The following is a 27,759-nucleotide window of genomic DNA, read 5'->3' on the forward strand; positions in this document are numbered from 1 at the left end:
GCCCCTTAATAATTACAATATCTCAATAAAGGCACAAACTTATGGTTACACATTGGATATTGGCACAGAGCTTGATTTTTACACAACAATGATGGTACAGAGCTTGCTGGTTACACAACAATGATGGTACAGAGCTTGGTGGCTACACAAGAATGATGGTACAGAGCTTGATTTTTACACAACAGTGATGGTACAGAGCTTAGTGGTTACGCAAGAATGATGGTACAGAGCTTGATGGTTACACAAGAATGATGGTACAGAGCTTGGTGGTTACGCAAGAATGATGGTACAGAGCTTGGTGGTTACGCAAGAATGATGGTACAGAGCTTGGTGGTTACACAAGAATGATGGTACAGAGCTTGGTGGTTACGCAAGAATGATGGTACAAAGCTTGATGGTTACCCAAGAATGATGGTACAGAGCTTGGTGGTTACACAACAATGATGGTACAGAGCTTGGTGGTTACACAAGAATGATGGTACAGAGCTTGATGGTTACACAAGAATGATAGTACAGAGCTTGGTGGTTACACAAGAATGATGGCACAGAGCTTGGTGGTTACACAAGAATGATGGTACAGAGCTTGGTGGTTACGCAAGAATGATGGTACAAAGCTTGATGGTTACCCAAGAATGATGGTACAGAGCTTTGTGGTTACACAAAAATGATGGTACAGAGCTTGGTGGTCACACAAGAATGATGGTACAGAGCTTGATTTTTACACAACAGTGATGGTACAGAGCTTGATGGTTACACAACAATGATGATACAGAGCTTGGTGGTTACACAAGAATGATGGTGCAGAGCTTGATTTTTACACAACAGTGATGGTACAGAGCTTGGTGGTTACACAACAATGATGGTACAGAGCTTGGTGGTTACACAAGAATGATGGTACAGAGCTTGATTTTTACACAACAGTGATGGTACAGAGCTTGGTGGTTACACAAGAATGATGGTACAGAGCTTGGTGGTTACACAAGAATGATGGTACAGAGCTTGGTGGTTACACAAGAATGATGGTACAGAGCTTGGTGGTTACACAAGGATGATGGTACAGAGCTTGGTGGTTACACAAGAATGATGGTACAGAGCTTGGTGGTTACACAAGAATGATGGTACAGAGCTTGGTGGTTACACAAGAATGATGGTACAGAGCTTGGTGGTTACACAAGAATGATGGTACAGAGCTTGGTGGTTACACAAGAATGATGGTACAAAGCTTGATGGTTACCCAAGAATGATGGTACATGCTTGGTGGTTACACAACAATGATGGTACAGAGCTTGGTGGTTACACAAGAATGATGGTACAGAGCTTGATGGTTACACAAGAATGATGGTACAGAGCTTGGTGGTTACACAAGAATGATGGCACAGAGCTTGGTGGTTACACAAGAATGATGGTACAGAGCTTGATGGTTACACAAGAATGATGGTACAGAGCTTGGTGCTTACACAAGAATGATGGTACAGAGCTTGGTGGTTACACAAGAATGATGGTACAGAGCTTGGTGGTTACGCAAGAATGATGGTACAAAGCTTGATGGTTACCCAAGAATGATGGTACAGAGCTTGGTGGTTACGCAACAATGATGGTACAGAGCTTGGTGGTTACACAAGAATGATGGTACAGAGCTTGGTGCTTACACAAGAATGATGGTACAGAGCTTGGTGGTTACACAAGAATGATGGTACAGAGCTTGGTGGTTACGCAAGAATGATGGTACAAAGCTTGATGGTTACCCAAGAATGATGGTACAGAGCTTGGTGGTTACGCAACAATGATGGTACAGAGCTTGGTGGTTACACAAGAATGATGGTACAGAGCTTGGTGGTTACGCAAGAATGATGGTACAAAGCTTGATGGTTACCCAAGAATGATGGTACAGAGCTTGGTGGTTACACAACAATGATGGTACAGAGTTTGGTGGTTACACAAGAATGATGGTACAGAGCTTGATGGTTACACAAGAATGATAGTACAGAGCTTGGTGGTTACACAAGAATGATGGCACAGAGCTTGGTGGTTACACAAGAATGATGGTACAGAGCTTGGTGGTTACGCAAGAATGATGGTACAAAGCTTGATGGTTACCCAAGAATGATGGTACAGAGCTTTGTGGTTACACAACAATGATGGTACAGAGCTTGGTGGTCACACAAGAATGATGGTACAGAGCTTGATTTTTACACAACAGTGATGGTACAGAGCTTGATGGTTACACAACAATGATGATACAGAGCTTGGTGGTTACACAAGAATGAAGGTGCAGAGCTTGATTTTTACACAACAGTGATGGTACAGAGCTTGGTGGTTACACAAGAATGATGGTACAGAGCTTGATTTTTACACAACAGTGATGGTACAGAGCTTGGTGGTTACACAAGAATGATGGTACAGAGCTTGGTGGTTACACAAGAATGATGGTACAGAGCGTGGTGGTTACACAAGAATGATGGTACAGAGCTTGGTGGTTACACAATAATGATGGTACAGAGCTTGGTGGTTACGCAAGAATGATGGTACAGAGCTTGGTGGTTACGCAAGAATGATGGTACAGAGCTTGGTGGTTACGCAAGAATGATGGTACAGAGCTTGATGGTTACACAAGAATGATGGTACAGAGCTTGGTGCTTACACAAGAATGATGGTACAGAGCTTGGTGGTTACACAAGCATGATGGTACAGAGCTTGGTGGTTACGCAAGAATGATGGTACAAAGCTTGATGGTTACCCAAGAATGATGGTACAGAGCTTGGTGGTTACACAACAATGATGGTACAGAGCTTGGTGGTTACACAACAATGATGGTACAGAGCTTGGTGGTTACACAAGAATGATGGTACAGAGCTTGATGGTTACACAAGAATGATGGTACAGAGCTTGGTGGTTACACAAGAATGATGGCACAGAGCTTGGTGGTTACACAAGAATGATGGTACAGAGCTTGATGGTTACACAAGAATGATGGTACAGAGCTTGGTGCTTACACAAGAATGATGGTACAGAGCTTGGTGGTTACACAAGAATGATGGTACAGAGCTTGGTGGTTACGCAAGAATGACGGTACAAAGCTTGATGGTTACCCAAGAATGATGGTACAGAGCTTGGTGGTTACGCAACAATGATGGTACAGAGCTTGATGGTTACACAACAATGATGGTACAGAGCTTGATGGTTACACAAGAATGATGGTACAGAGCTTGGTGGTTACACAAGAATGATGGTACAGAGCTTGGTGGTTACATAAGAATGATGGTACAGAGCTTGGTGGTTACACAAGAATGATGGTACAGAGCTTGGTGGTTACACAAGAATGATGGTACAGAGCTTGGTGGTTACGCAACAATGATGGTACAGAGCTTGATGGTTACACAACAATGATGGTACAGAGCTTGGTGGTTACATAAGAATGATGGTACAGAGCTTGGTGGTTACATAAGAATGATGGTACAGAGCTTGGTGGTTACACAAGAATGATGGTACAGAGCTTGGTGGTTACACAAGAATGATGGTACAGAGCTTGGTGGTTACACAAGAATGATGGTACAGAGCTTGGTGGTTACACAAGAATGATGGTACAGAGCTTGGTGGTTACACAAGAATGATGGTACAGAGCTTGGTGGTTACACAAGAATGATGGTACAGAGCTTGGTGGTTACAAAAGAATGATGGTACAGAGCTTGGTGGTTACACAAGAATGATGGTACAGAGCTTGGTGGTTACACAAGAATGATGGTACAGAGCTTGATGGTTACACAAGAATGATGGCACAGAGCTTGGTGGTTACACAAGAATGATGGTACAGAGCTTGGTGGTTACACAAGAATGATGGTACAAAGCTTGATGGTTACACAACAATGATGGTACAGAGCTTGGTGGTTACGCAAGAATGATGGTACAGAGCTTGATGGTTACACAAGAATGATGGTACAGAGCTTGATGGTTACACAAGAATGATGGTACAGAGCTTGATGGTTACATAATGCTCAGGTGGTTCTCTTCAAACCTCCCCTTTATGAGCAGTTACATTCTTTTTCATAGAATATAATGTAGAGTTTTGTGTCCTTGTGTGTTGTATCAACACAAATTGATCAATTTTTTATACTTTGAAAATGGGTGATCCTAATCTTGGGGAGGTCGCTTCAAATGCTTTATCGAGAAACTATAAAAATATATGAAGTCTATGTATGTGTTTCGACTGTAAATGTGACCTCAAAAGTCACTGGCACGCACATATTTTAATCCCAAGTCATTTTTATTTTTATCTATTTTCCCTGCCCAGCAATGTGATAATAAACTTGGGTCAGGATATGGAGGAGGGAAAATCCCACCATGTCATCTGCACGGTCTATCATGTGGCTCCTGTGAAGATTCTCCAAATCCAATTGCTCAGAGACAATACGGTCATCCAAAATAAAAGGGTCAAAGAATTTGGTCTAAAGGGCTTACAGACAGTGAACAACACGTTTGAAATCACAGCAAGTCGCATGGATAATCTTCAGAACTTCTCCTGCCGAGCCACCTTAGATGCAGCAACAAACATTTCTATCAGTTCTTCCAGTGTGACTGTAAGGACATATGGTAGGTTCCACCACAATCAGAAATAAGGCTGGTTTCTCAACGAGTTTTGCTGCCTGTTCATGACTCCATCTGAATCACAGAACGGGAATTAGACGATCTTTCAACAGAGCTTTTGATTTCTGTCAATCTGTATTGTTGGACACTACACTAAAAAGAAGAAACCATCAGAAAATATGTCAAAATGTCCAATTTTCATACTTTGGACTTCATCACACTCATAGAGGTCAATCGCTGCTCCTCAATGACATATTTGAATCCCATTTTTTAAGTATTCAAGCTGAAGTCTTTGACAGTCATTAACTGGCAGACAAACTTGATGTGAACCGACGTCGGTGCCTGACTCCTTAAGGATCCTTGGTGATGAAGAACTACAATTCTGCAGCTTAGTGCAAAATGTATTACTTTATTCCCTTTGTCACTTGGTCAACTCTCTTGACCAAGGAGAACATTCAAACTCTATGCAACTATTCGGTAGAAGTCATGGACGTACACACAATAGACACAAAGCACATGGCTTCTATTAGGGCCGTAGAACAAGACAATCCACTATCGGTTAGTCCCTTTGGCTTTGCTACGAAGTTTGAGAACTTATTCACTACAAACTTTCGGGAAAAATGTATTGATACTAGGCACGATGTTGGTGGCAGGGTTGTAGAAGGGCCATTGGGACCCTTCTATCCATGCATTATGGCAGGGGACAAATTGATCTTTGATATTGTGCCCTCCCTTTTTTATGAAGACATCAGTGCAAATCAAGAACTTATGAGCACGAGCTTATGAACATGTTCCTCATTTCCAACTAATTAATTATGGTTTTCTAAATTTTCAAAATGTAGTTGTTTCTCTTGTGTCTCCCTTTAAGAGTTCTAGGCTGATTGACTGAGGTTCAAGTGATCACACAATCAACAGCAGGATGAGACAAAGGGGAGAGGAGGGAGATGCAGCTGCAGCTTCCATATCTGTGTTTCTGGCAGCTAGTATGCAGTGAACGTGATGGGGAAAAAAAGGAAATTAGACATTTATTTGACTCACAGTGCTGAATCTTCTACTTAGTGAATGAGATTTGGAAGAGAAGAACAAATGTCCTATTATTAGGAAAAACCTATATAATCAGAAAACAGATCTAAAAAAATAGAAATAAAAAAGCAGATTGGACATTAAAAATAATTTCATTACACAGTAAGTGCATGCTTTAAATTTTCCACTATTGTTATACAATCCTTAGGTCCACCAGATGTTCCTGTTGTCACCATTACACCTGGTCCAAATATACAAGAAGGAGATTTCTTTAACATTACCTGCAAGTCGGATGGCTCTCCTAAGCCCGAGTACGACTGGATGGTCCCTACCGGTGCTGATGTGATCTACACTCAGAACAAGTCAGTAGTATCTGTTGCAAAGGCTGGTCAAGTTCATAATGGAGTCTACACTTGTGAGGCCAAGAATGTACATGGACTGGTCAACGGTTCCATGAGTGTACAGGTTACAACAAAAGGTATGTGCTTTTATCATTCTGTCTGGATTACCATGGCCACATGGCCAAAACATACTGATGAACTCAAGAGATGGAGTCCAGGATATATAATATTTATTGAACAATTACAAATCCAACTTCTTCCTCATTACCCAGCCATAGGAGCACGGTTATGTCCTCAGTAAACGAAACGCAATGACCTTGTAACCGTTCAATATTGTATCCTGAACTCCTTCATCTCTTGAGTTCGTCCATGTGTGTCCGCTAGCAACGCAAGGAAACCTGCTCCAAATCCGCACAGCGTCACCTTAGAGGTGGCTTTTCAAGTCTTAGGTAATTCTGCTATATTTGTAGGATCTGGTTTTCAGGGTTGCTGGATGCCTCCAATGTACAAACCTCCCTCAGTGATCTGCCTGATGTCATGTCATACAGAAATCAGCTGAGGGCCATTGTGTTCTCCTCTACAGTACCAGCAATATATTGATCTATAGACACAGAATACTTTCCTCTCCCCCACAGAGGGCACACATTCCTAAAACAGTAATCCAGATGTATCCATTTGTTTCCGAGTTGTACAACTTCCCCAGAACAGTCAATATGGTGCCCACCAATTATTGTATTTTAGTCTTCCACTTCTCTACAGTAATATCAGCAATGTGTGTCCTACCTCAGAATTGTCCTTTTATTTTCTCATTGGCTCCATTAGCGCTTTCCTTTTCCCATTGATCACAGTAGGTTTTTCCTTCCTTCTTTCAGTATTTGTCTTCCTTTCCCCAGTGATCACAGCAATATTTCTCACCCTTTCCCCAGTGGTCACAACACTGTTCCTCTTCCTTTCCCCACTAGTCACAGCACTGTTCCTCTTCCTTTCCCCAGTGGTCACAGCAGTATGCCTCTTCCTTTCCCCAGTGGTTAGTTACAGCACTGTTCCTCCTTTCCCCAGTGATCACAGCAGTACTCCTCTTCCTTTCCCCAGTGGTCACAGCACTGCTCTCTTCCTTTCCCCAGAGATCACAGCAGCATTCCTCTTCATATACCCAGTGGTCACAGCAATACTCCTTTCCCTTTCCCCAGTGGTCACAGGACTCCTCTTCCTTTCCCCAGTGGTCACAGCACTGCTCTTCTTCCTTTCCCCAGTGGTCACAGCACTGCTCTTCTTCCTTTCCCCAGTGGTCACAGCAGTGCTCCTCTTCTTTTCCCCATGGAGGCACAGTACTGCTACTCTTCCTTTTCCCATTGGTCACAGCAGTGTTCCTATTCTTTTTCCAAGGGTTCATAGCAGTGCTCCTCTTCCTTTCTCCAGGGGTCATAGCAGTGCTCTGCTTCCTTTCCCCAGTGGTCACAACAGTACTCCTCTCCGTTTCCCAAGTGGTCACAGCACTGCTCCTCTCCCTTTCCCCAGTGGTTGCAGCAGTACTCCTCTCTCTTTCCCCAGTGGTCACAGCAGTGCTCCTCTTCCTTCCCAACCCCAATGATCATAGCAGTGCTCCTCTTCCTTTCCCCAGGGGTCACAGCACTGCTCTTCTTCTTTTACTCAGTGGTTACAGCAGTGCTCCTCTTCTTTTCCCTATGGCTCATAGCAGTGCTCCTCTTCCTTTCTCCAGTGGTCACAGCAGTGCTCTTCTTCCTTTCCCCAGTAGTCACAGCAGTACTCCTCTCCCTTTCCCCGGTGGGCACAGCAGTGCTCCTCTTCCTTGCCCCAGTGGTCACAACAGTACTCCTCTCCCTTTCCTCAGTGGTTGCAGCAGTATTCCTCTTCCCTTTCATATTACCTATAGCAGGATCTCTTACTTTACCCTTGACCACAAGACCATTTTTCCATATTTTTCCAGTGATTATAACAGGGCTGTTAATTTCCCCTCTTTGTCGCAATGAGGGTCCCCCTTTCCCCCTTTGTTTGATCATGTCTCTGTTTTACACTCTTTCCTCAATAGTCACAGCAGTGTTCTCCCATTTTCTCCCAATAGTCACAGCAGAGCAATCATTATTGGTTATTACCATTTCTGTGCTTTTTTTCCACATTTGATGCTCAATTTTTATAGTTATGACCATATTTTGTGTTTTGCAGGGCGACCCCACAAACACGTAGGAGTCATAGTATCCTCGTTGCTCGTCTTTACCATCACTACTTTCATCTTATGGAAGACAATAACACGGAGGTCATCCTCAAGAGATTCAGAATAGCAGTTTATGTTTTGGACAGCCTGGAAAGTGGGGTATATAACTAAAGGGGTAAATCCCAATATCTCACAGTTGATAGTTCCATATACACCCAGGATGGACAATACTTTGGGACAAATTCTTTATTGCATTTGCGCCTTTTTTTTTGCCCAGTTCAAAATTTTTTGCCCGAATGAACCAAAGTCCCCCATTGCTGCGATTTTATATAAGCCAGAACATTTTTGTGCAATTTTTCTGACATTTTTTGATCTTGTGCAAAATTGATGAACACATGCGCCATTTTGAAGAATTACACATAAAAAAATAGTAACAAATACTAAAAAAAAAAAAAGAAAAGTCACTTGGGAAACAAAAAGCAAATGATAAATCGGGGGGCCCTTGTGCCCTAAGTGCTTCAGCAGTCTAAAGTCGGACCCTTTTTTTTCATAACTTTTTTTGCAGCAAAAATACGCCAAGTTGAAAATTCATCCCGAAGCGCTACTCCAGGGATGGTGAGGGGGAATGGAGTGAGATGCGCCCCCCAAAAATGTGACATTTGATAAGTCACATTTCATGAATCCATCTAAAACATCTGTAAAAGCAAAGCTGTTGAGAAAGATTTAAAAAAACTTTTAAAAAAAACTTAAAAAGTGGCACAAAACAGATAGAGAATAAGGTGCAAATAATAAAGCCACTAAAAAGGAGCAAATTAATCCAGACAAGTGGAGACATCATTCCCCCATCTGGTTTGGTACAATGTATCCACCTGGGTTACAGACTTCTTAGCTCACAGAGGATTGCCTAGACGGGATGTACTTGCAGCAAACGCTCAGTTTTAAGAAATATGAAGTCTGTCCACAGGCGCGTACATATAAATCACAGGGCTCCATAGCAAAAGTTATAATTGTCCCCCACCTTCCAAAAAAACCCCCCACCACTCAGCATGAGGACCCCCACAAAGAATGAGGACCCCCACAGTCACCTACTCAGTATTGATGCCCTCACAGTTCCCCACATAGTATTATATCCCCCCACCACTCAATATAATGGCCAACATCAGCCATCCACTGTGTTATGGCCCCACCAGACCCCCACTCAGTATTATGGCCCCCACCAGACTCCCACTCAGTATTACCCCACCAGTTCCCCCACTCTGTATGATGGCCTCCACCAGACCCCCACTCAGTGTTATGTCCCCTAACAGACCACAACCCAGTATTATGGCAACCACCAGTCCCCCCCACTGAGTATTATGGCCTCCACCAGACTCCCACTCAGTATTATGGCCTCCACCAGACTCCCACTCAGTATTATGGCCTCCACCAGACCCCCACTCAGTATTATGTCCCCTAACAGACCCCAACTCAGTATTATGACACCGGTTTCCCCCACTCAGTATTATGACCTCCACCAGACTCCCACTCAGTATTATGACCCTCACTAGTCTTCTCACTCAGTATTATGTCCCCTAACAGACCCCAACTCAGGATTATGACCCTCACCAGTCCCCCCCACTCAGTATTATGACCTCCACCAGACTCCCACTCAGTATTATGACCCTCACCAGTCCCCTTACTCAGTATTATGTCCCCTAACAGACCCCAACTCAGTATTATGAGCCTCACCAGTCCCCCCACTCAGTATTATGTCCCCTAACAGACCCCAGCTCAGTATTATGGCCCCCACCAGACCCTCACTCAGTAAAATTTCCCCCACTCACTGTGATACTCCTATAACTACTGAAGAAAAAAAAAAACACTACTCACCTCGCCCCATTCCCCCGATGGGCAGCTCCTGTGTAGTGCGAGTACTGAGACCTCAGCACTCATGATGTAGAGAGAGATGTAATCGCATCTGCAGTGCAGTCTCAGGATCACAGGCACAGGCTGAATGGTGGATCAGGGAGTCACAGGATGAGGGATCCACCATCCTATTCTCCAGATACCATCCTGAGGATGCAGATGATGTGGAGACTGTGATGAAAGGAAAGTTGAGGGGGCCAGGTGCCAAGCGGCACTGGGCCTCCCCCCCGACTCACAGGCCCCGTAGCGGCCACAATGGACGGTCCCCTATCTGTCCAGGTTTTATCTCCTTGCGGCTGCACATGCCGTTTCCCAAATGCTGGATTCACATTTCCGACTATTATGGATGCGGGGTCTTCTTGGAAGAAAGCAGCCATGTTTTTTTTTTTTACACTAAGCAATCCCTTAAAATCCCAAATAATTTTGTCTCTTTATTCCAGCCATCAGAAGTTTTCCATTTTTGGAAGAAGCCCCTTTTTTGGCGGGAGTAGCCGTGTACTCTTCATCGGGCTGTCATACTGGGGTAAGAGGTGAGAAAGTCATTATATAGGTATCTATACTGTGAGTCAAAGACAGGAAAAGTAGATTTTTTCCTATACGTTGTGTATAATATTTGGTGTCTTGTTATCACTATGCAATCAAAGGGATTCAATGTGATTCAATTAGGTTTTATATTTTTTAAAGTCAATAATTTTTATTAATCAGTTACATTTATACATGAAACTTGTGTTAAGTGAGTGACAATATTCCCTGAGCCGTCCAATCAGAAAAGGCCATGGGAGTTTTTTTTTTTTGCTAGTGGAATGTGCTGCAGAAAATGCTTCTTCTTTGGGAAGATTTTGGAGAAGTTTTTTGTATCCAGAAGCTGTTTTGAAGAGTTTTTGCGTCGGTTCTCTCCTTCTTTTGGCAGCCCTTACTACGACCCATTTTACAGCACCAAAGTTTGGTTCCCCGTTGACTTCTCTGGGTTTTGGGTTTGGGCCCAAGTTCGGGTAGCGTTCTGGTATCAGAACCAAACTCCATACGTTTGGTTGAACACGACCATCCATGGGTCCCACTCATCCCTATTCAAAACTTAGAATAGAATCCATCAGCAGGTTTTTGTTTTTAATGAAGAGGCAGAGACCCTGATTCCAGTGCTGTATCCCTTAGTTTACTGGATGGAGTTTTGATAAAAATCCTCCGTTTTCTGTTTAGATGTAGCAGTTCTCTTACTGTTGAGCCCTGCATAACTCCGCCCACACCCAATTGGTAGCTTCCTGTGTACAATGTCAGCAAGCTGCCAATCAGTGGAGGAGGCGAGGTTATACAGATTACCTGGACTGCCTGGCACATGACACCTAGTCCTGCTATAAAACACTGATTATAATGAAATAAAGGAAGCTGATGAGCAAGCGACACATCACTGGAATCAGGGTCTCTGGCCTCACATCTTGTTGCTGTCAGATTACATAGGAAAACACCAGATAAATTTCCTTTAATAGGGAGGGGGACGCACATGGCTATTATATCTGAGGCCTCATTCAGATGTCACCTTTTCAAGTTTTTGTCACCGATGACACCCTATGAAGCTGTTTGTATGCAAGTGATTCTTTTGCAGACAGGGCGGTCTGTGCAAAATTGTGGAGACATGTCCAATATTAATCAGAGTGTTGGATCAAACTCTGCAATTAAAGTCCACGGTTTATGCGATTTTTATTGATGTTTTCATCTCTGACTTTTTTAGTTACCGCATCTCCCGTCCAAAAAAAAAAAAATAATAATAATTTACACGTTTCCTTTTATTGCTTTACACCATTTACCCCATCAATCACCATAAATCATTGATCCATCGGATATTATTTCCTTATGTTTGAACAGTGAAAAGTAGGGTTGATTCAACTTTTTTTTTTATATTTATTACTTTTCAGTTTTTTTTAGTCCTCATAGGGCACTTGAACCTGCAATGGTTTGATTGCTTTCATGGATATAATCTGTCTCCAGTGACTACAGACTTTTCCGTAGAAGTGTCCGTGATAGAACAGTTGGTGCTCATACAGTTCTATGGAGAACTGTGACGGTCGGTTCTAAACTTGCAGTGGAATGTCTGCGTGCACAGCCTTTGTTTGGAAGCATAAAAGCATTTTTACAAAAATATTCTTCAGCTATGGGCTATAACATAGGTATAAAGACCAAGGGACCCCCTAACTGATAAGACCACCTCTCCCGTGCAGACAAGGTGAGGACAGAGGCGCTGACAACCCGGTATATGAACATAATAAACTAATGGAGAAAGTGATTTTCTTTAGTTTATTGAAACATTATTATATACAAAAGATGGAGGCGCCGGCGTTTAGGGGAAGTCGCTGTAGGGTAAAGTGAACGGGTACAGGGCCGAGTAGCGGACGTCTTGCCACAGTAATTTTTCCTCTAGGAAATCCACGGCTCCGAGTGTCAGCAGGACGGTATCGTGCTTCAGCATGCTGTAGACATTTATACCTGGGAGCAGACAAAGAAGAAAGGGTTAATGGGCAAAAACGCGTCAGACCCGACCTGAGGGAAATGGACGGCTAATTATAAACGTATGGATATTCCCGAAAAAAATTACCACTGATTCATACGGCAGTAATACGGGAAATAGACAATGGTCCATCAAGTTCACCTGTCTCCACCAGTCCGACATTCTCTATCGCTAAAGTATTGGGATCACCGGATTTTCTCTCTCTTTTTACACACCCTATAATCTTGTTTGCTTTTGTGGCTGCTGTTTGACATTGAGTGCTGCTGCTCAGCTTACTTGTAACCAGAATACCCAAGTCCTACTCCTGTTCTGTAGTGCCGAGTACACTCCCATCTAATGTACATGCAGCAATAGGATTACTCCGTCCTAGATGCATGGTCCCCACCGCTCCCCACACGGAGCCTCGTGGTCCCCGCCGCTCCCCACACGGAGCCTCGTGGTCCCCGCCGCTCCCCACACGGAGCCTCGGGGTCTCCATACGGAGCCTCGGGGTCCCCACACGGAGCCTCGGGGTCCCCGCCGCTCCCCACACGGAGCCTCGCCGCCGCTCCCCACACGGAGCCTCGCGGTCCCCACACGGAGCCTCGCGGTCCCCACACAGGGCCTCGTGGTCTCCACACAGAGTCTCGTGGTCCCCACCGCTCCCCACACAGGGCCTCGGGGTCTCCACACAGGGCCTCGAGGTCTCCACACAGGGCCTCGGGGTCTCCACACAGGGCCTCGGGGTCTCCACACAGGGCCTCGGGGTCTCCACACAGGGCCTCGGGGTCTCCACACAGGGCCTCGGGGTCCCCGCCGCTCCCCACACGGAGCCTCGCGGTCCCCGCCGCTCCCCTCACGGAGCCTCGCGGTCCCCGCCGCTCCCCTCACGGAGCCTCGCGGTCCCCGCCGCTCCCCTCACGGAGCCTCGCGGTCCCCGCCGCTCCCCTCACGGAGCCTCGCGGTCCCCGCCGCTCCCCTCACGGAGCCTCGCGGTCCCCGCCGCTCCCCTCACGGAGCCTCGCGGTCCCCACACGGAGCCTCGCGGTCCCCACACGGAGCCTCGCGGTCCCCACCGCTCCCCACACGGGGCCTCGGGGTCTCCACACGGGGCCTCGGGGTCCCCACCGCTCCCCACACGGAGCCTCGGGGCCCCCACCGCTCCCCACACGGAGCCTCGGGGCCCCCACCGCTCCCCATTTTCAGGAGGAAAATAATAAAATAAATAATGTATGAAATAGTTACCGATGGCTGGAATCAGATTTATCTTCTTGGAATCGATTGTGGCACTGAGAATGTTTTCGGACATGTCTTCATTGCTGTGAAAAACACATTACACCAGTAATAATATTATCATCACATTGTTACACACATATCCAATACTTGGGAGAAAGGCTAAAAAAGAAATCTAAATATCTTGCGCAACTTCCCCTTCCCTTGGTTTGAATAACTGACAGCAAATATAAGAAACTTTGTAATATATCTGATCAGAGAAATCTGCTTCTTTCTCCACTTATGAGACACTTCTCCTTTCCCTTCACTCCTGAACTCATCATTCACTCTGAAAAAAGTGAAAAAATCTATTTTGCTCACTGAGGGGTCAGTTTATAGCTACCTAAAGAGGGAGGAGCAGAACGAGAGATGGGAAGATCATGTTGAAGCTTTCTAGTAAGTGTTTTATTTCACCTCAGTGCTGGAATCACAGCTACACTGCTCAGTACTTCTGTATAATGTCCTCCATGTTGCTGCTTCCCAACATGTGCTATGTAGAGACAGAATCGCTTATATCTACGTGTACTATCTATGGGACATATCACACCTGCTAGTCTCTATCAGAGCCCCAATATCCTTGGTCCTGTCTTGGATGGCCACTGAGCCAACTACGGACATATGGACTGAGCGGGCAATTCCTGGGGACTGTATAAGAGTATTTTTTCTCATTCTGAACCCTCTATAAAAGACAACCTCTTTAAATTTACAATAAAGGGATAATCAAGCTCCTCTCGGTTCTCGTAGGGTGGTGACGCCACATCTACAGACGTGTGCAGACTGGTACTTACGCATCAACTATCAGCACGGACTCCCCCCAACGTCGCCGATTAATGAGATCTAAGAGGTACTGAGGGTCCGGGGATGGGATCTCAGTGGAGTCAATTATGTGAAGATCGTTCTGTGGATAAATAATAAATGACTGAACTACAGGAATAGATAAAAAAAGATTCTTTACAAACATGGAAACTACTCAGCACTCCTAACAATTCAGATCTGGAGCAAGCACATTCTAAAATAGGCAATATTTGTACTGTTCTGCCCAATAGAAGCCCATTATCTGTACATTATAAAGGTGAAAATGCATATAATATTTCTTTGGGCTCCCCTAGTTTCAAAGGCATCCTGTGCACTCTCTATAGTCATGCCCCTGCTGGTCATGTGATGGATACACAGCTGCACTGCAGTGGTTATCATAGCTATGTGTTCACTGGTTCTGTGAAGGATGCACAGCTGTACTGCTAACTGCAGTGGTTATCAGAGCTGTGTGTCCGCTGGTATTGGGATAGCTGCACTGCTCACTGCAGCGGTTATCAGATGTGTGTCTGCTGGTCATATGATGGATGCACAGCTGCACTCCTTGCTTTAGTGGTTATCAGAGTTGTGTTGCCGCTGGTCCTGTGATGGATGCACAGCTGCACTGCAGCGGTTATCAGAGCTGTGTGTCCGTTGGTCCTGTGATGGATGCACAGCTGCACTGCAGCGGTTATCAGAGCTGTGTGTCCGTTGGTCCTGTGATGGATGCACAGCTGCACTGCAGCGGTTATGAGCTGTGTGTCCGTTGGTCCTGTGATGGATGCACAGCAGCGGTTATCAGAGCTGTGTGTCCGTTGGTCCTGTGATGGATGCACAGCTGCACTGCAGCGGTTATCAGAGATGTGTGTCCGTTGGTCCTGTGATGGATGCACAGCTGCACTGCTTGCTTTAGTGGTTATCAGAGTTGTGTTGCCGTTGGTCCTGTGATGGATGCACAGCTGCTCTGCAGCGGTTTCCAGAGCTGTGTGTCAGTCACAGGACCAGCTAATTATTATTTTGCGTAGGTTCAGTCATCATGACAACAAGCAAAGATTTTGAAATCTGTGAGAAACTGAAGCATAAAACTTATTGGTAATTCCCCTAGATAGGATGCACACAGCGGCGTCATTCCACCTGCTCTCTTGCAGCAATGCACATTTATCATGTCCAGCACCTGGGCGAGCTTTGTGGTTAATGCAGTCTTCAGTCCCAGAACACGGAGCTTCATGGGTAACATGTAATAATAGCTTGTGGGGCCCCGGGGACCATGAGCTACTCCACCTATAACGAGACAGAGACCACATGACAATGACTTCTCACTGACAGCAAGCAGAGGTCAGAGGAGCACAGCAGACCGACCTCCTCTCCACAGCGGGGACCTGATGCTCCCTTGCCGCGCTCGCCCGGTTCCTTTCTGTGGCCAGGGTTTCCTTCCTCCTCCTCTCACCTCGGCTCGAGTCTTCGTCTTGGCATAACTCTGAAAAAAAAAAATCATCAGTGTAAAATATGGGTCTCTGATCATGGCGATGCCCACCCTGCGGACCACCCTGCTGCACCCCTACTTGGCCAGATGTAAAAAAGTATTTTCACCACATCCTCCTGCTTGCTTCAGGGAGAATAAGAGACGAGGGCAGAGAATTGTATACGGCTGCAGGAGGTGGGCATGTTTCTAGGGGGGGACATGTGGCTGCATGGTATATATACAGGGAGGTAGTGACTGCACTGTATATGGGGGAAAAGCCATGTGGCTGCATGGTATATATACAGGGATGTAGTGACTGCACTGTATATGGGGAAAAGCCATGTGGTCGCATTGTATATATATACAGAGAGGTAGTGACTACACTGTATATGGGGGAAAAGCCATGTGGCCGCATTGTATATATATACAGGGAGGTAGTGACTGCACTGTATATGGGGGAAAAGCCATGTGGCCGCATTGTATATATATACAGGGAGGTAGTGACTGCACTGTATATGGGGGAAAAGCCATGTGGCCGCATTGTATATATATACAGGGAGGTAGTGACTGCACTGTATATGGGGGAAAAGCCATGTGGTCGCATTGTATATATATACAGGGAGGTAGTGACTGCACTGTATATGGGGGAAAAGCCATGTGGCTGCATGGTATATATATACAGGGAGGTAGTGACTGCACTGTATATGGGGGAAAAGCCATGTGGCTGCATGGTATATATATACAGGGAGGTAGTGACTGCACTGTATATGGGGGAAAAGCCATGTGGCTGCATGGTATATATACAGGGAGGTAGTGACTGCACTGTATATGGGGGAAAAGCCATGTGGTCGCATTGTATATATACAGGGAGGTAGTGACTGCACTGTATATGGGGGAAAAGCCATGTGGTCGCATTGTATATATACAGGGAGGTAGTGACTGCACTGTATATGGGGGAAAAGCCATGTGGCTGCATGGTATATATACAGGGAGGTAGTGACTGCACTGTATATGGGGGAAAAGCCATGTGGCCGCATTGTATATATATACAGGGAGGTAGTGACTGCACTGTATATGGGGGAAAAGCCATGTGGCCGCATGGTATATATATACAGGGAGGTAGTGACTGCACTGTATATGGGGGAAAAGCCATGTGGCTGCATGGTATATATATACAGGGAGGTAGTGACTGCACTGTATATGGGGGAAAAGCCATGTGGCTGCATGGTATATATACAGGGAGGTAGTGACTGCACTGTATATGGGGGAAAAGCCATGTGGTCGCATTGTATATATACAGGGAGGTAGTGACTGCACTGTATATGGGGGAAAAGCCATGTGGTCGCATTGTATATATACAGGGAGGTAGTGACTGCACTGTATATGGGGGAAAAGCCATGTGGCTGCATGGTATATATACAGGGAGGTAGTGACTGCACTGTATATGGGGGAAAAGCCATGTGGCTGCATGGTATATATACAGGGATGTAGTGACTGCACTGTATATGGGGGAAAAGCCATGTGGTCGCATTGTATATATATACAGGGAGGTAGTGACTACACTGTATATGGGGGAAAAGCCATGTGGCCGCATTGTATATATATACAGGGAGGTAGTGACTGCACTGTATATGGGGGAAAAGCCATGTGGCCGCATTGTATATATATACAGGGAGGTAGTGACTGCACTGTATATGGGGGAAAAGCCATGTGGCCGCATTGTATATATATACAGGGAGGTAGTGACTGCACTGTATATGGGGGAAAAGCCATGTGGCTGCATGGTATATATATACAGGGAGGTAGTGACTGCACTGTATATGGGGGAAAAGCCATGTGGCTGCATGGTATATATACAGGGAGGTAGTGACTGCACTGTATATGGGGGAAAAGCCATGTGGTCGCATTGTATATATACAGGGAGGTAGTGACTGCACTGTATATGGGGGAAAAGCCATGTGGTCGCATTGTATATATATACAGGGAGGTAGTGACTGCACTGTATATGGGGGAAAAGCCATGTGTATTACAGGGGAAGGTAGGCAACATGGCTGCAATGGGGGCCCCCATATACATTGTCAGGGACAGGCAGAACTTTATATATGGGCCAGAAAGTTCCCCATTCGCTGGGGTGGGAGGAACAGGGCAGCATGCATTTCAGCGTACTTCACGTGGCTCCGGCTTGGAGGACCCAGATACTCACAATTCTTTTGAAGTTGCGCTGCCATGTTACCACTTGGTGAAGGACATCAATCCTAGAGGCAAAGACAGAGACATCACTGTGACCTGCAGCAGCGGTGACACACGGCAGCCTGGAGAACATGTCCAGACAATGTGGCGGAGTCATTATGCAGCAGGCTGTGACTGTGGACAGCGGTGGACGCCCCCAGCAGAGCCAAGAAGACCCTACAGACACCCGCTATGTATGCCAGGCCCGTAATGTAGCCACCACTGGGGGGCGCTCCTGTGCACATCAACGTCTGATATCTCCTGCTCCCGGCCGGATTTGCAGGGAGGTGGCGTACAGGACACGGCCCTCACCTGGGGGGGACATCAAACAGGTCGGGGTGCAGCTGCACCAGGCTCGTGGGTTCATCCTCATGCTCACTCAGGGATTCCAACCAGACGGTCCGCGCAGACAAATGCGGGGGCACCGGGACCTTACATACCCGCTGCACAGGCCGAGTGAGGTCCACCGGCGGGCGCTGGACTGTGGGATAAAGAAAAGGATATGGCTGAGATACTTTAACCATCACATCCAATAATCCAGACTGTCCGATCATCCAAAACCTGAGCGACGATGGACTATAGGAATTTCACCGGAAGCATCAAGAGCTCAGTGTACAGCAAAATTCCTTTACTCTGGAATCCAATAATCCAGAACACAAAGAACGCTGGACAACAACTTCCTGCACATTTCCCACCGCTCATATCAGCGCATGTCAAGGGTTAATCCAGTACCCCCTCCTCTGTACACATCTCACTTACATTTCACAGGTCCGTCCTTCAATCCTGGAGGCAGAATGAGATTGGGAGGAACGATGGGATCAGAGGAGAAGGACGAAAGACGCTGCAGAGAAGAAACGTCAGTATGAGAAGTCGCCACGTCACCATTCTATGGAGCCCGAGTGACTACGTGACTAAAGTGTCGCTCCATAGCTGCTGAACTTGGCTCCTATATAGCGCACTGCTGCAAAACTACAACTCCCAGCATGCCTGCGGGCTGTCCGCTCATGCGGCAGGTTGTAGTTTCATAACAGCTGGAAAGAAAACAGACTGGAGACCATTGATGGATATCAACAGCCTGTAATTTGCATTAATCTGATGTGAAACTACAAATCTCAGCATGTCCCGATAGGCTTAGGCTCCAAGTGCATGCTGGGAAATGTAGTTTCACAACATGTTGCATAGAATGGTATCGCCCGGCCATAAGCATTCTATTTCACAGGACTGTACCATTACAAATAACAGGTAAAATCACAGATGCATCCAATGGTGACTATCACTCACCCGTATCCCGGGCCCCTTCCTCCCACAGGTCAGCAGGAAACCCCGCAGCATCATCCCGGGCTCAGCTCCTCTCACATGAAAGCAGGAAGGTCAATGCTGTGGCGGCATGACAGAGTGACTTCCGGCGCATACTACATGACGTGCGCTGAATCCGCTACTGCCAGTACTGTGAACAACGCTGCCCACAGTGTGACGTCATTGCGTTCTTGCGCATGCGTCGAGGAAACTTTCGTGGACGGAGTATACTGTACACGAGAGAGCGCTCTAATAAAACAGGTGAAATGTGTGGAGCAGCTAGAAGTCTGTGTGCAGGAGAGTGTACAGAGATGAGACAGGGGTCTCCATCACATTATTACAGGAGTATGTCAAAGACATCATAAACATAAGTATCATTCACTAGACTGCCCCTTTAACGCTGATATTATTTTATTATTAATATTTATTGTGACTATTATTATTAATATTAATATATTATTATTATTATTGATATTATTAATATTATAATTAATATGTATTATTGTTACTAATACTTTTATTTTATTATTATTATTAGTATTATTATTTATGGGCAGCACGGTGGCTCAGTGGTTACCCTGGCAGTGCTGGAGTCCTGGGTACGAATCCCACCAAGGACAACATCTGCCAGGAGTTTGTATGTTCTCCCCGTGTCTGCTGTCTCCCACATTCCAGAGACACATACTGATAGGGAATCTAGATTGTGAGCCCCATCGGGGACAGCGAGGATAATGTGTGCAAACTATAAAGCGCTGCGGAATATGTTAGCGCTATATAAAGGTTATTATATTATTGTTACTATTATTAATATATATATTATTAATATGTATTATTAATACTATTATTATTAATATGTTATTATTATTTTAATATTTCCCTTTGTCTTATTTTTAACAGCATTTGAATTACTCTGTAATTGATTCTGGAATCTTTTTGGAGGGTTTTTGTTCTTTGGGATGACTTTTTACCTCGTTCATTTCTGCCGGCTGTCACGTTTACAACGATACTATTTTTATTGAATTTTTTATGTTTTATTGACACTGCAATAAAAATCCTTAGAAATCCTTTTATAAAGTATGAATATTCCTTTTTGCATCACTTTTTATTTTATGTTTGTCTTTCAGTGTGAGGTCTTGTTTTTTGAGGATCGAGTGTCATCGGCGCCATGTTGGGGAACTTCTGCCGTTTTGATCACTTATGTGAGCGTTCGGGTGCTGTCATTAGCGCGGCAAGTCCAGTTCTGTATTCTTTTCTTAAATGTGATTTTTTTTTTTTAATCATTTTTAAACACTTTCTTTGTTACATCACCACAGATACAATGAAGTAACGTGTGTAATACCCTGCGGTTCTCTTGTATGTCGGTGGGATTGTTAGCTGTAAGGCGCAGATCTTGGGACCATCGTGAGGTCCACAGCTGCCATCGCTCCATATGCAAGTCAAATGATCACAACCAATATCAAAACTCATCATCCACCATCCATCAGCCATATGAAAAAGTATGAAACTTTGCGAAACGTCCCTCAGTCCAGAGCCTTGACCTGTCTGGATGCTGAAAAAGACGGGTGTATGGGTGGATGGTAAACTCCACTTTAGTGATCAGTGTCAGGCAGCTGCTACCAAGGCAAATAAAATAATGGGAGGTATTGAAAGAGGCATAGATTCTGTTATTTCTAAACACTGTTTTTCAGTGATCACTTTGTATCTCCATTCATACTGCACCTAACCACATAAGTGATACACCATTTGAAAGATAAACTTGCTCCCGTCAGCAAGAAAACAGCCAAAAAAGCCACACATCCACGATTTGATCACAAAATACAGTTTAAACATTAATTTTCATAAACCTGCAGTAAGAAAAAATGACCTGCAGGTGGCACCACAGTACCCCAAAGCACACTACCACAAAGCTGCTTACAGACATCACAAACAAATCCAAACGTTTGCCTTGGGGGCTTTCCAGCTTGCCGAACTGCTTGCCCAGCCTATTTGGAGGATTGCACACTTCACTCCAGGTGAGTCACATATGCAAACACATTTGTAAACATGCACTGCCTATTGAATTGCACACATGCTCCTTTCATACTCCACCCACACAAACAAATGATACACCATTTGAAAGGTCAAATGGCCTGCAGGTGGCAGCACACTACCGCAAAGCTGCTTACAGACATCACAAACAAATCCAGACATTTGCCTTGGGGTCTTTCAAGCTTGCCCAAGTGCTTGCACAGCCTATTTCAGGCACATTGGAGGATTGCACACTTCACTGCAGGTGAGTCACATATGGAAACACATTTGTAAACATGCACTGCTTTTTCGCTGATTACTTTGCCCCACACACACACACAATACATCATTTGAAAGGTAAATGTGCTCCCTTCAGCAAGAAAAGAGCCAAACAAACCACACAGCCACCATTTTATCACTAAATACAGTTTAAATATTCATTTTCATAAACCTGCAGAAAGATATTTTTTGGCTTCTATTTATCAAACCAATTTATTGTATGACCAATCTGCATATATAAATACCCGTCTGTGTTCATCAGCTCATGAAATACATTTACATTTGACCAGCTTGCTTTTTCTGAAATTGCCTGCGCCCCCGACGACCAATGTGCAAAAATTTCGCACGGGCCAAGCTAGCAGATACTTATAACAAGAACACAGTTTTGCCTCTATACAAGTCTCTAGTGCGGCCACACTTATACTGGGGACAATTTTGGTCTCTTATGTATAAGAAGACGTAGCTGAATTAGAGCGGGGGCCGAGAAGAGCGGCCAAGGTTATTAAGGGAATGGGTGGCTGCAGAAACAAGACAGGTTATCAAGTTTGGGCTTATTCAGTTACGAAAAATGAAGGCTTCGGGGCGATCTTATTACACTGTACAGATATATGAGGGGACAGTACAGAGGTCTGTATAATGCGCTTTATACACCTAGGCCTGAGATGGTGTTAGGCGTCGGATTTCTGTGCTTACTCCGCAGGGATCCAGACCCTCACATTCTGCAGTCTCCTGCTGTATATCTACTGCAGAGGAGATTGCAGAGATTGCCTTGCAGCAAATCTCTCCTGAGGCTAAGGGTACCGTTACACCTAGCGATGGACCAGCGATCCCGACCAGCGATATGACGCGGTCAGGATCGCTGGTGCATCGCTAAGTGGTCGCTAGTGAGCTGCCACACAGGCAGATCTCACCAGCGACATCGCAGGGGTCAGGGGTCGCTACTTACCTGTCAGACGAGGCGATCCTGCGTCCTCCCGCCCGGCTCCACGCGTCGCTCGTCGGTGCCACAGGAAGCGCCGCAGGAAGTGACCGACGAGAAACGGCCCAGGATGTTCTCGCGCGATCAGCGATAACCAGCGGGGGAGCCGGTCGGAGGTAAGTATCACATGCAGCGATATTGCTGCTACGTCACAAAATTGGTGACTTTACAGCGATATTGCTAGTGATATCGCAGTGTGTAACGGGGGCTTAAGTCATTCTGTCCTCCTACTGAGCATGCTCATGGGACAATCTCCCATTGGAGATCGGGAGTCATGTTGCTCAGGTCCCGCTCCAGATCTCATTTGTCCATCTCAGAGATCTGGAAGCGTGCAGAAGGTCCCGGCTGCTATAAAAGGCGTGGATGGCTGTTCCGCCATGCGCTAGTATAGACTTGCTGCTGTGTGTATGAGGACGGATGATTCTGGTGACTGACTCATTATAAAACCCCTTCCCTCTGATATTACGTATGTGGTTAGGGACTGAGTTAGAATCAGTGCCAGCGCTCCTCTGCTGCCACATCCACAGCTGCTAGCGTCCGACATTGCGCTTGCGCCTTGCCTTTGTCGTTTAGCGGCAGTGTCCACGCTGCGCTGCAGTAGCAGCTCCTTTGCGTCCGCAGTTGCGACGCTCCGCACACGGTAGGTCTAGACGGATGTAGTGCCGCCGTCTTGGGCTACTCCTGTGACCCTATACCGTGTGTGCGTTTTTACTGAGTACTGTGACCTCAACAGGCTCAGTCTTTTGTGTTTGTACTTATTTGGCATGTCTGTGAATTTACTGAGATTGCTCTGCGCACCTGGGTGACGTTTAACCCTGTGCGCATTTCCGCCATATTGCTCCTGCCACCACTTAGCAGCGATTATATCACCTACTGCACGGTGGACCCCGAGCGGCGAACGCACTTTATTTTTATTTTGTGCGTTCCGCCGTTCCTAACAGATGGTGACAAGGGGCATCCTCTACATCCAGAGGAAAGAAGGTTTAATCATAATCACAGACAGTGATTCCTTACTGTTAGAGCATTGAGAATATGGATTCTTTACTGTAATAGCAGTGAGGCTATGAATTCTTTACTGCAAGGGCAGTGAGGCTATGGATTATTTCATGTAAGAGCAGTGAAACTAAGAATTCTTTACTGCAAGGGCAGTGAGACTATGGATTATTTCATGTAAGAGCAGTGAAACTATGGATTCTTTACTGCAAGAGCAGTGAGACTATGGATTCTTTACTGTAAGAGCAGTGAGGCTATGAATTCTTTACTATAAGAGCAGTGAGACTTTGGATTCTTTACTGTAAGAGCAGTGAGACTATGGATTCTTTACTGCAAGGGCAGTGAGACTATGGATTATTTCATGTAAGAGCAGTGAAACTATGGACTCTTTACTGCAAGAGCAGTGAGACTATGGATTCTTTACTGTAATAGCAGTGAGACTATGGATTCTTTACTGCAAGAGCAGTGAGACTATGGATTCTTTACTGCAAGAGCAGTGAGACTATGGATTCTTTACTGCAAGAGCAGTGAGACTATGGATTCTTTACTGCAAGAGCAGTGAGACTATGGATTCTTTACTGTAAGAGCAGTGAGGCTATGAATTCTTTACTGTAAGAGCAGTGAGGCTATGAATTCTTTACTGTAAGAGCAGTGAGGCTATGAATTCTTTACTGTAAGAGCAGTGAGACTATGGATTCTTTACTGTAAGAGCAGTGAGGCTATGAATTCTTTACTGTAAGAGCAGTGAGGCTATGAATTCTTTACTGTAAGAGCAGTGAGGCTATGGATTTTTTACTGTAAGAGCAGTGAGGCTATAAATTCTTTACTGTAAGAGCAGTGAGACTATGGATTCTTTACTGTAAGAGCAGTGAGGCTATGAATTCTTTACTGTAAGAGCAGTGAGACTATGGATTCTTTACTGTAATAGCAGTGAGACTATGGATTCTTTACTGCAAGAGCAGTGAGACTATGGATTCTTTACTGCAAGAGCAGTGAGACTATGGATTCTTTACTGCAAGAGCAGTGAGACTATGGATTCTTTACTGTAAGAGCAGTGAGTCTATGGATTCTTTACTGTAAGAGCAGTGAGTCTATGGATTCTTTACTGTAAGAGCAGTGAGGCTATGAATTCTTTACTGTAAGAGCAGTGAGTCTATGGATTCTTTACTGTAAGAGCAGTGAGGCTATGAATTCTTTACTGTAAGAGCAGTGAGACTATGGATTCTTTACTGAAGGTGAGGAGGTTTGGCCCTTGTTCCTTACTGTTCTGTTATATCCTAATTTGTCAACACCCCCTCCCTCAGGAGGCCCAGTAAGAAATGCTAGTGTATCAACACAAAAGACTAACAGGGATAACAAAAAAACCCACAAACATGCAAAAACAGAGATGTACTGTATATAGGGAAGCGAAGGAATGTACCAACCAAATAGGAATAGGACAAGGAGAAAAGCATACACCCAAAACCAGCATACAACAATCTCCAGCTTCAACAAATGATCTACATACAACTTAGCACAGCAACTCCAGGGAACCAGAAAGTAGAACTTTAACTGGCGCGGAAGAGAAAACCTGGACAGTTTTTATAGAGAGAGGGAATGACCAGATCAGGAGCTGCTGAGAGATAGAGCTGCGTGATTCTAACCAGCGTAGAAAGGGTCATTAACTTCTTCAGCACCAAAGGAAATTAAATCCATTTAATATGTTAAACACACAGGCTAAATGGAAGGCCTGTGATTTACAATACATAATGAATTTCTAGCTCCATATCTTCCAGGAGGACGTGACAAACACGTGGGAAACGAGGTACAATATGGAAATAAATATTTTAACTGAGCTTTATTTAAAATATCCAGTTACCCATTAATCCTGCCATACCAGGCCCGGATTGGTAATATGCCCAACCGGGCATTTTCCCGCTGGGCCGCTGTCACGGGGGCTTAGTTCAACTAAGGCTGAAATACCCGGGGCCCCTGTGGTGTCCCTTTTACTAGGGGAAACCCTGTCTGACCCTCAACCCAGGGTTTTTGCTGAAGGTGCAAATGCCTGAGCCTCCGACCTTTCCTTATCTCCTGCTCAGCCCTGCACTTAACCCTCCACCCTCCACCCAGTGAGGAGTCACACCACCAAAGCTCCCACACAAATAATGACAGACAGGGAGAACTTAAACTGCACTGCGCCGCACACACACAGGAATAAACAGTAATGTGAACAGGGCACAACTAAACACAAATATGGGAAGGAGAAAGGATAACGACGGATCATACGACACCAGATATGAATCTCTCTCTCTTGAACACCTCCACTCCAGACCGGAACCACTTGGTATGAAACACAAGCTATAATCGGCGACGCCCATATGCCAGTATGACTATTTAAAGACCGTGGGCGTGACTAACCTTCCAACCTGGTCTCCAGCAGGATTAACCCCCGAGAGCCTGAAGATCAAAAAGGCGCCACTGAGGCTATAGTGGCTGGAGGTGGAACTACCTCTGCCTGCCGGATGCTGTGGTGTGAACAGCGTCCGACATGACAGCCGCTGTCATGTGGGCCGCGGGCGCAGCGCCCGCTCATCTGGCCGCTTGCCAGCTGATGCGGCCACTGGCCTGGCTGTTGTTCCAGCCGCTGGCCCTCTGCGCGCACTGCAGGGAGATAAGCGGCCATGCACCCCATCCTCGCCCTAGCTTGAGACACCCCCCCAGCCACTCACAGCGTCGCTTGCCTGCTCTCATCTCTGTACACAGGACCTGTGATGAGGTCACAGGAGGGGAGGAGTCAGGGGTCACATGATTAAGAGCCTTTGTCCAGACCCCTGATCATGTGACCCCTGACTCCACCCCTCCTGTGACCTCATCACAGGTCCTGTGCACACAGCCCTGCCTCTTTGTGTCTGCCAGACTCTGCTGTGCTGGTTGTCATGGTGCTGGATGAGGTAAGTATGTGTGGGGTCAGGAGGGGTTTACAGGGTAGATGTAACAGAGCTGTGTGTGTATGAGGTGTACGGAGCCGCGTGTGTACGAGGTGTACGGAGCCGTGTGTGTACGGGGTGTACGGAGAGGAGCCGTGTGTGTATGAGGTGTATAGAACAGAGCCGCGTGTACGAGGTGTACGGAGCGGAGCCGTGTGTACGAGGTGTACGGAGCGGAGCCGTGTGTACGAGGTGTACGGAGCGGAGCTGCGCGTGTACGGGGTGTACGGAGCGGAGCTGCGCGTGTACGGGGTGTACGGAGAGGAGCCGCGCGTGTACTGGGTGTACGGAGACGACCACATGTGTACGAGGTGTACGGAGAGGAGCAACGCGTGTGCGAGGTGTACGGAGCAGAGCTGGATGTGTACGAGGTGTACGGAGCGGAGCCGTGTGTGTATGAGGTGTACAGAATGGAGCCGCGTGTACGAGGTGTACAGAGAGGAGCCGTGTGTGTATGAGGTCCACAGAATGGAGCCGCGTGTGTACGAGGTGTACGGAGAGGAGCCGCGTGTGTACGAGGTGTACGGAGAGGAGCCGCGTGTGTACGAGGTGTACGGAGAGGAGCCGCGTGTGTACGAGGTGTACGGAGAGGAGCCGCGTGTGTACGAGGTGTACGGAGAGGAGCCGCGCGTGTACGAGGTGTACGGAGAGGAGCCGCGCGTGTACGAGGTGTACGGAGAGGAGCCGCGCGTGTACGAGGTGTACGGAGAGGAGCCGCGCGTGTACGAGGTGTACGGAGAGGAGCCGCGCGTGTACGAGGTGTACGGAGAGGAGCCGCGCGTGTACGAGGTGTACGGAGAGGAGCCGCGCGTGTACGAGGTGTACGGAGAGGAGCCGCGCGTGTACGAGGTGTACGGAGCGGAGCCGCGCGTGTACGAGGTGTACGGAGCGGAGCCGCGCGTGTACGAGGTGTACGGAGCGGAGCCGTGCGTGTACGAGGTGTACGGAGACGACCGCATGTGTACGAGGTGTACGGAGACGA

The 27,759-nt window shown here is 46.2% G+C and overlaps 2 protein-coding genes across 5 annotated transcripts in view; one reads left to right on the forward strand and one right to left on the reverse strand.

Moving 5' to 3' along the window:
* LOC141101495 (vascular cell adhesion protein 1-like) overlaps nt 1–14,654 on the forward strand; it is a 26,964-nt gene extending 12,310 nt beyond the window's left edge. Inside the window, exons 4-7 of one of the 3 annotated variants that reach the window (XR_012234984.1) lie at nt 4,289–4,587; nt 5,813–6,082; nt 8,130–10,553; nt 14,519–14,654. Coding sequence is in view for 2 of the 3 variants with exons in the window: in XM_073590623.1 (XP_073446724.1) it covers nt 4,317–4,587; nt 5,813–6,082; nt 8,130–8,245 (657 nt within the window). In the remaining variant the exon portion in view is untranslated. Of the gene's footprint in view, nt 1–4,288; nt 4,588–5,812; nt 6,083–8,129; nt 11,716–14,518 lie in introns of those variants that run through there. The other 2 variants (XM_073590623.1, XM_073590624.1) reach the window with 2 other exon arrangements.
* Nucleotides 12,299–26,183, reverse strand: MRPL4 (mitochondrial ribosomal protein L4). 2 transcript variants are annotated; one of them, XM_073590621.1, is made up of 9 exons: nt 26,082–26,183; nt 19,017–19,098; nt 18,570–18,738; nt 18,232–18,283; nt 15,926–16,043; nt 15,741–15,847; nt 14,563–14,672; nt 13,748–13,821; nt 12,299–12,501 (listed from the first exon to the last, which is right to left on the reverse strand). In XM_073590621.1, the coding sequence occupies exons 1-9, from the start codon at nt 26,166–26,168 to the stop codon at nt 12,356–12,358; spliced, it is 945 nt and encodes a 314-aa protein (XP_073446722.1). In that variant the 5' UTR covers nt 26,169–26,183; the 3' UTR covers nt 12,299–12,355. The 2 variants fall into 2 exon arrangements, with proteins under 2 accessions (XP_073446722.1, XP_073446723.1); XM_073590622.1 differs by lacking the exon at nt 26,082–26,183 and adding an exon at nt 19,539–19,697.
* Between the last annotated feature and the right edge of the window lie 1,576 nt (nt 26,184–27,759).

The sequence above is a fragment of the Dendrobates tinctorius genome, unplaced genomic scaffold (genome assembly GCF_039654945.1).
Source record: "Dendrobates tinctorius isolate UK_male_01 unplaced genomic scaffold, ASM3965494v1 ptg000118l, whole genome shotgun sequence".
Lineage (NCBI taxonomy): Eukaryota > Metazoa > Chordata > Amphibia > Anura > Dendrobatidae > Dendrobates > Dendrobates tinctorius.

Excerpts from the sequence above, each read along its gene's own strand:
- MRPL4 (XM_073590621.1), bottom strand. The coding sequence starts at position 26,168 with ATGGGCGTCGCCGATTATAGCTTGTGTTTCATACCAAGTGGTTCCGGT. Across the intron at positions 18,739-19,016 it reads GAAGGACGGACCTGTGAAAT|TCCAGCGCCCGCCGGTGGAC; the intron begins GTAAGTGAGATG and ends TTTATCCCACAG. Across the intron at positions 14,673-15,740 it reads TAACCACAAAGCTCGCCCAG|AACGATCTTCACATAATTGA; the intron begins GTGCTGGACATG and ends ATTTATCCACAG.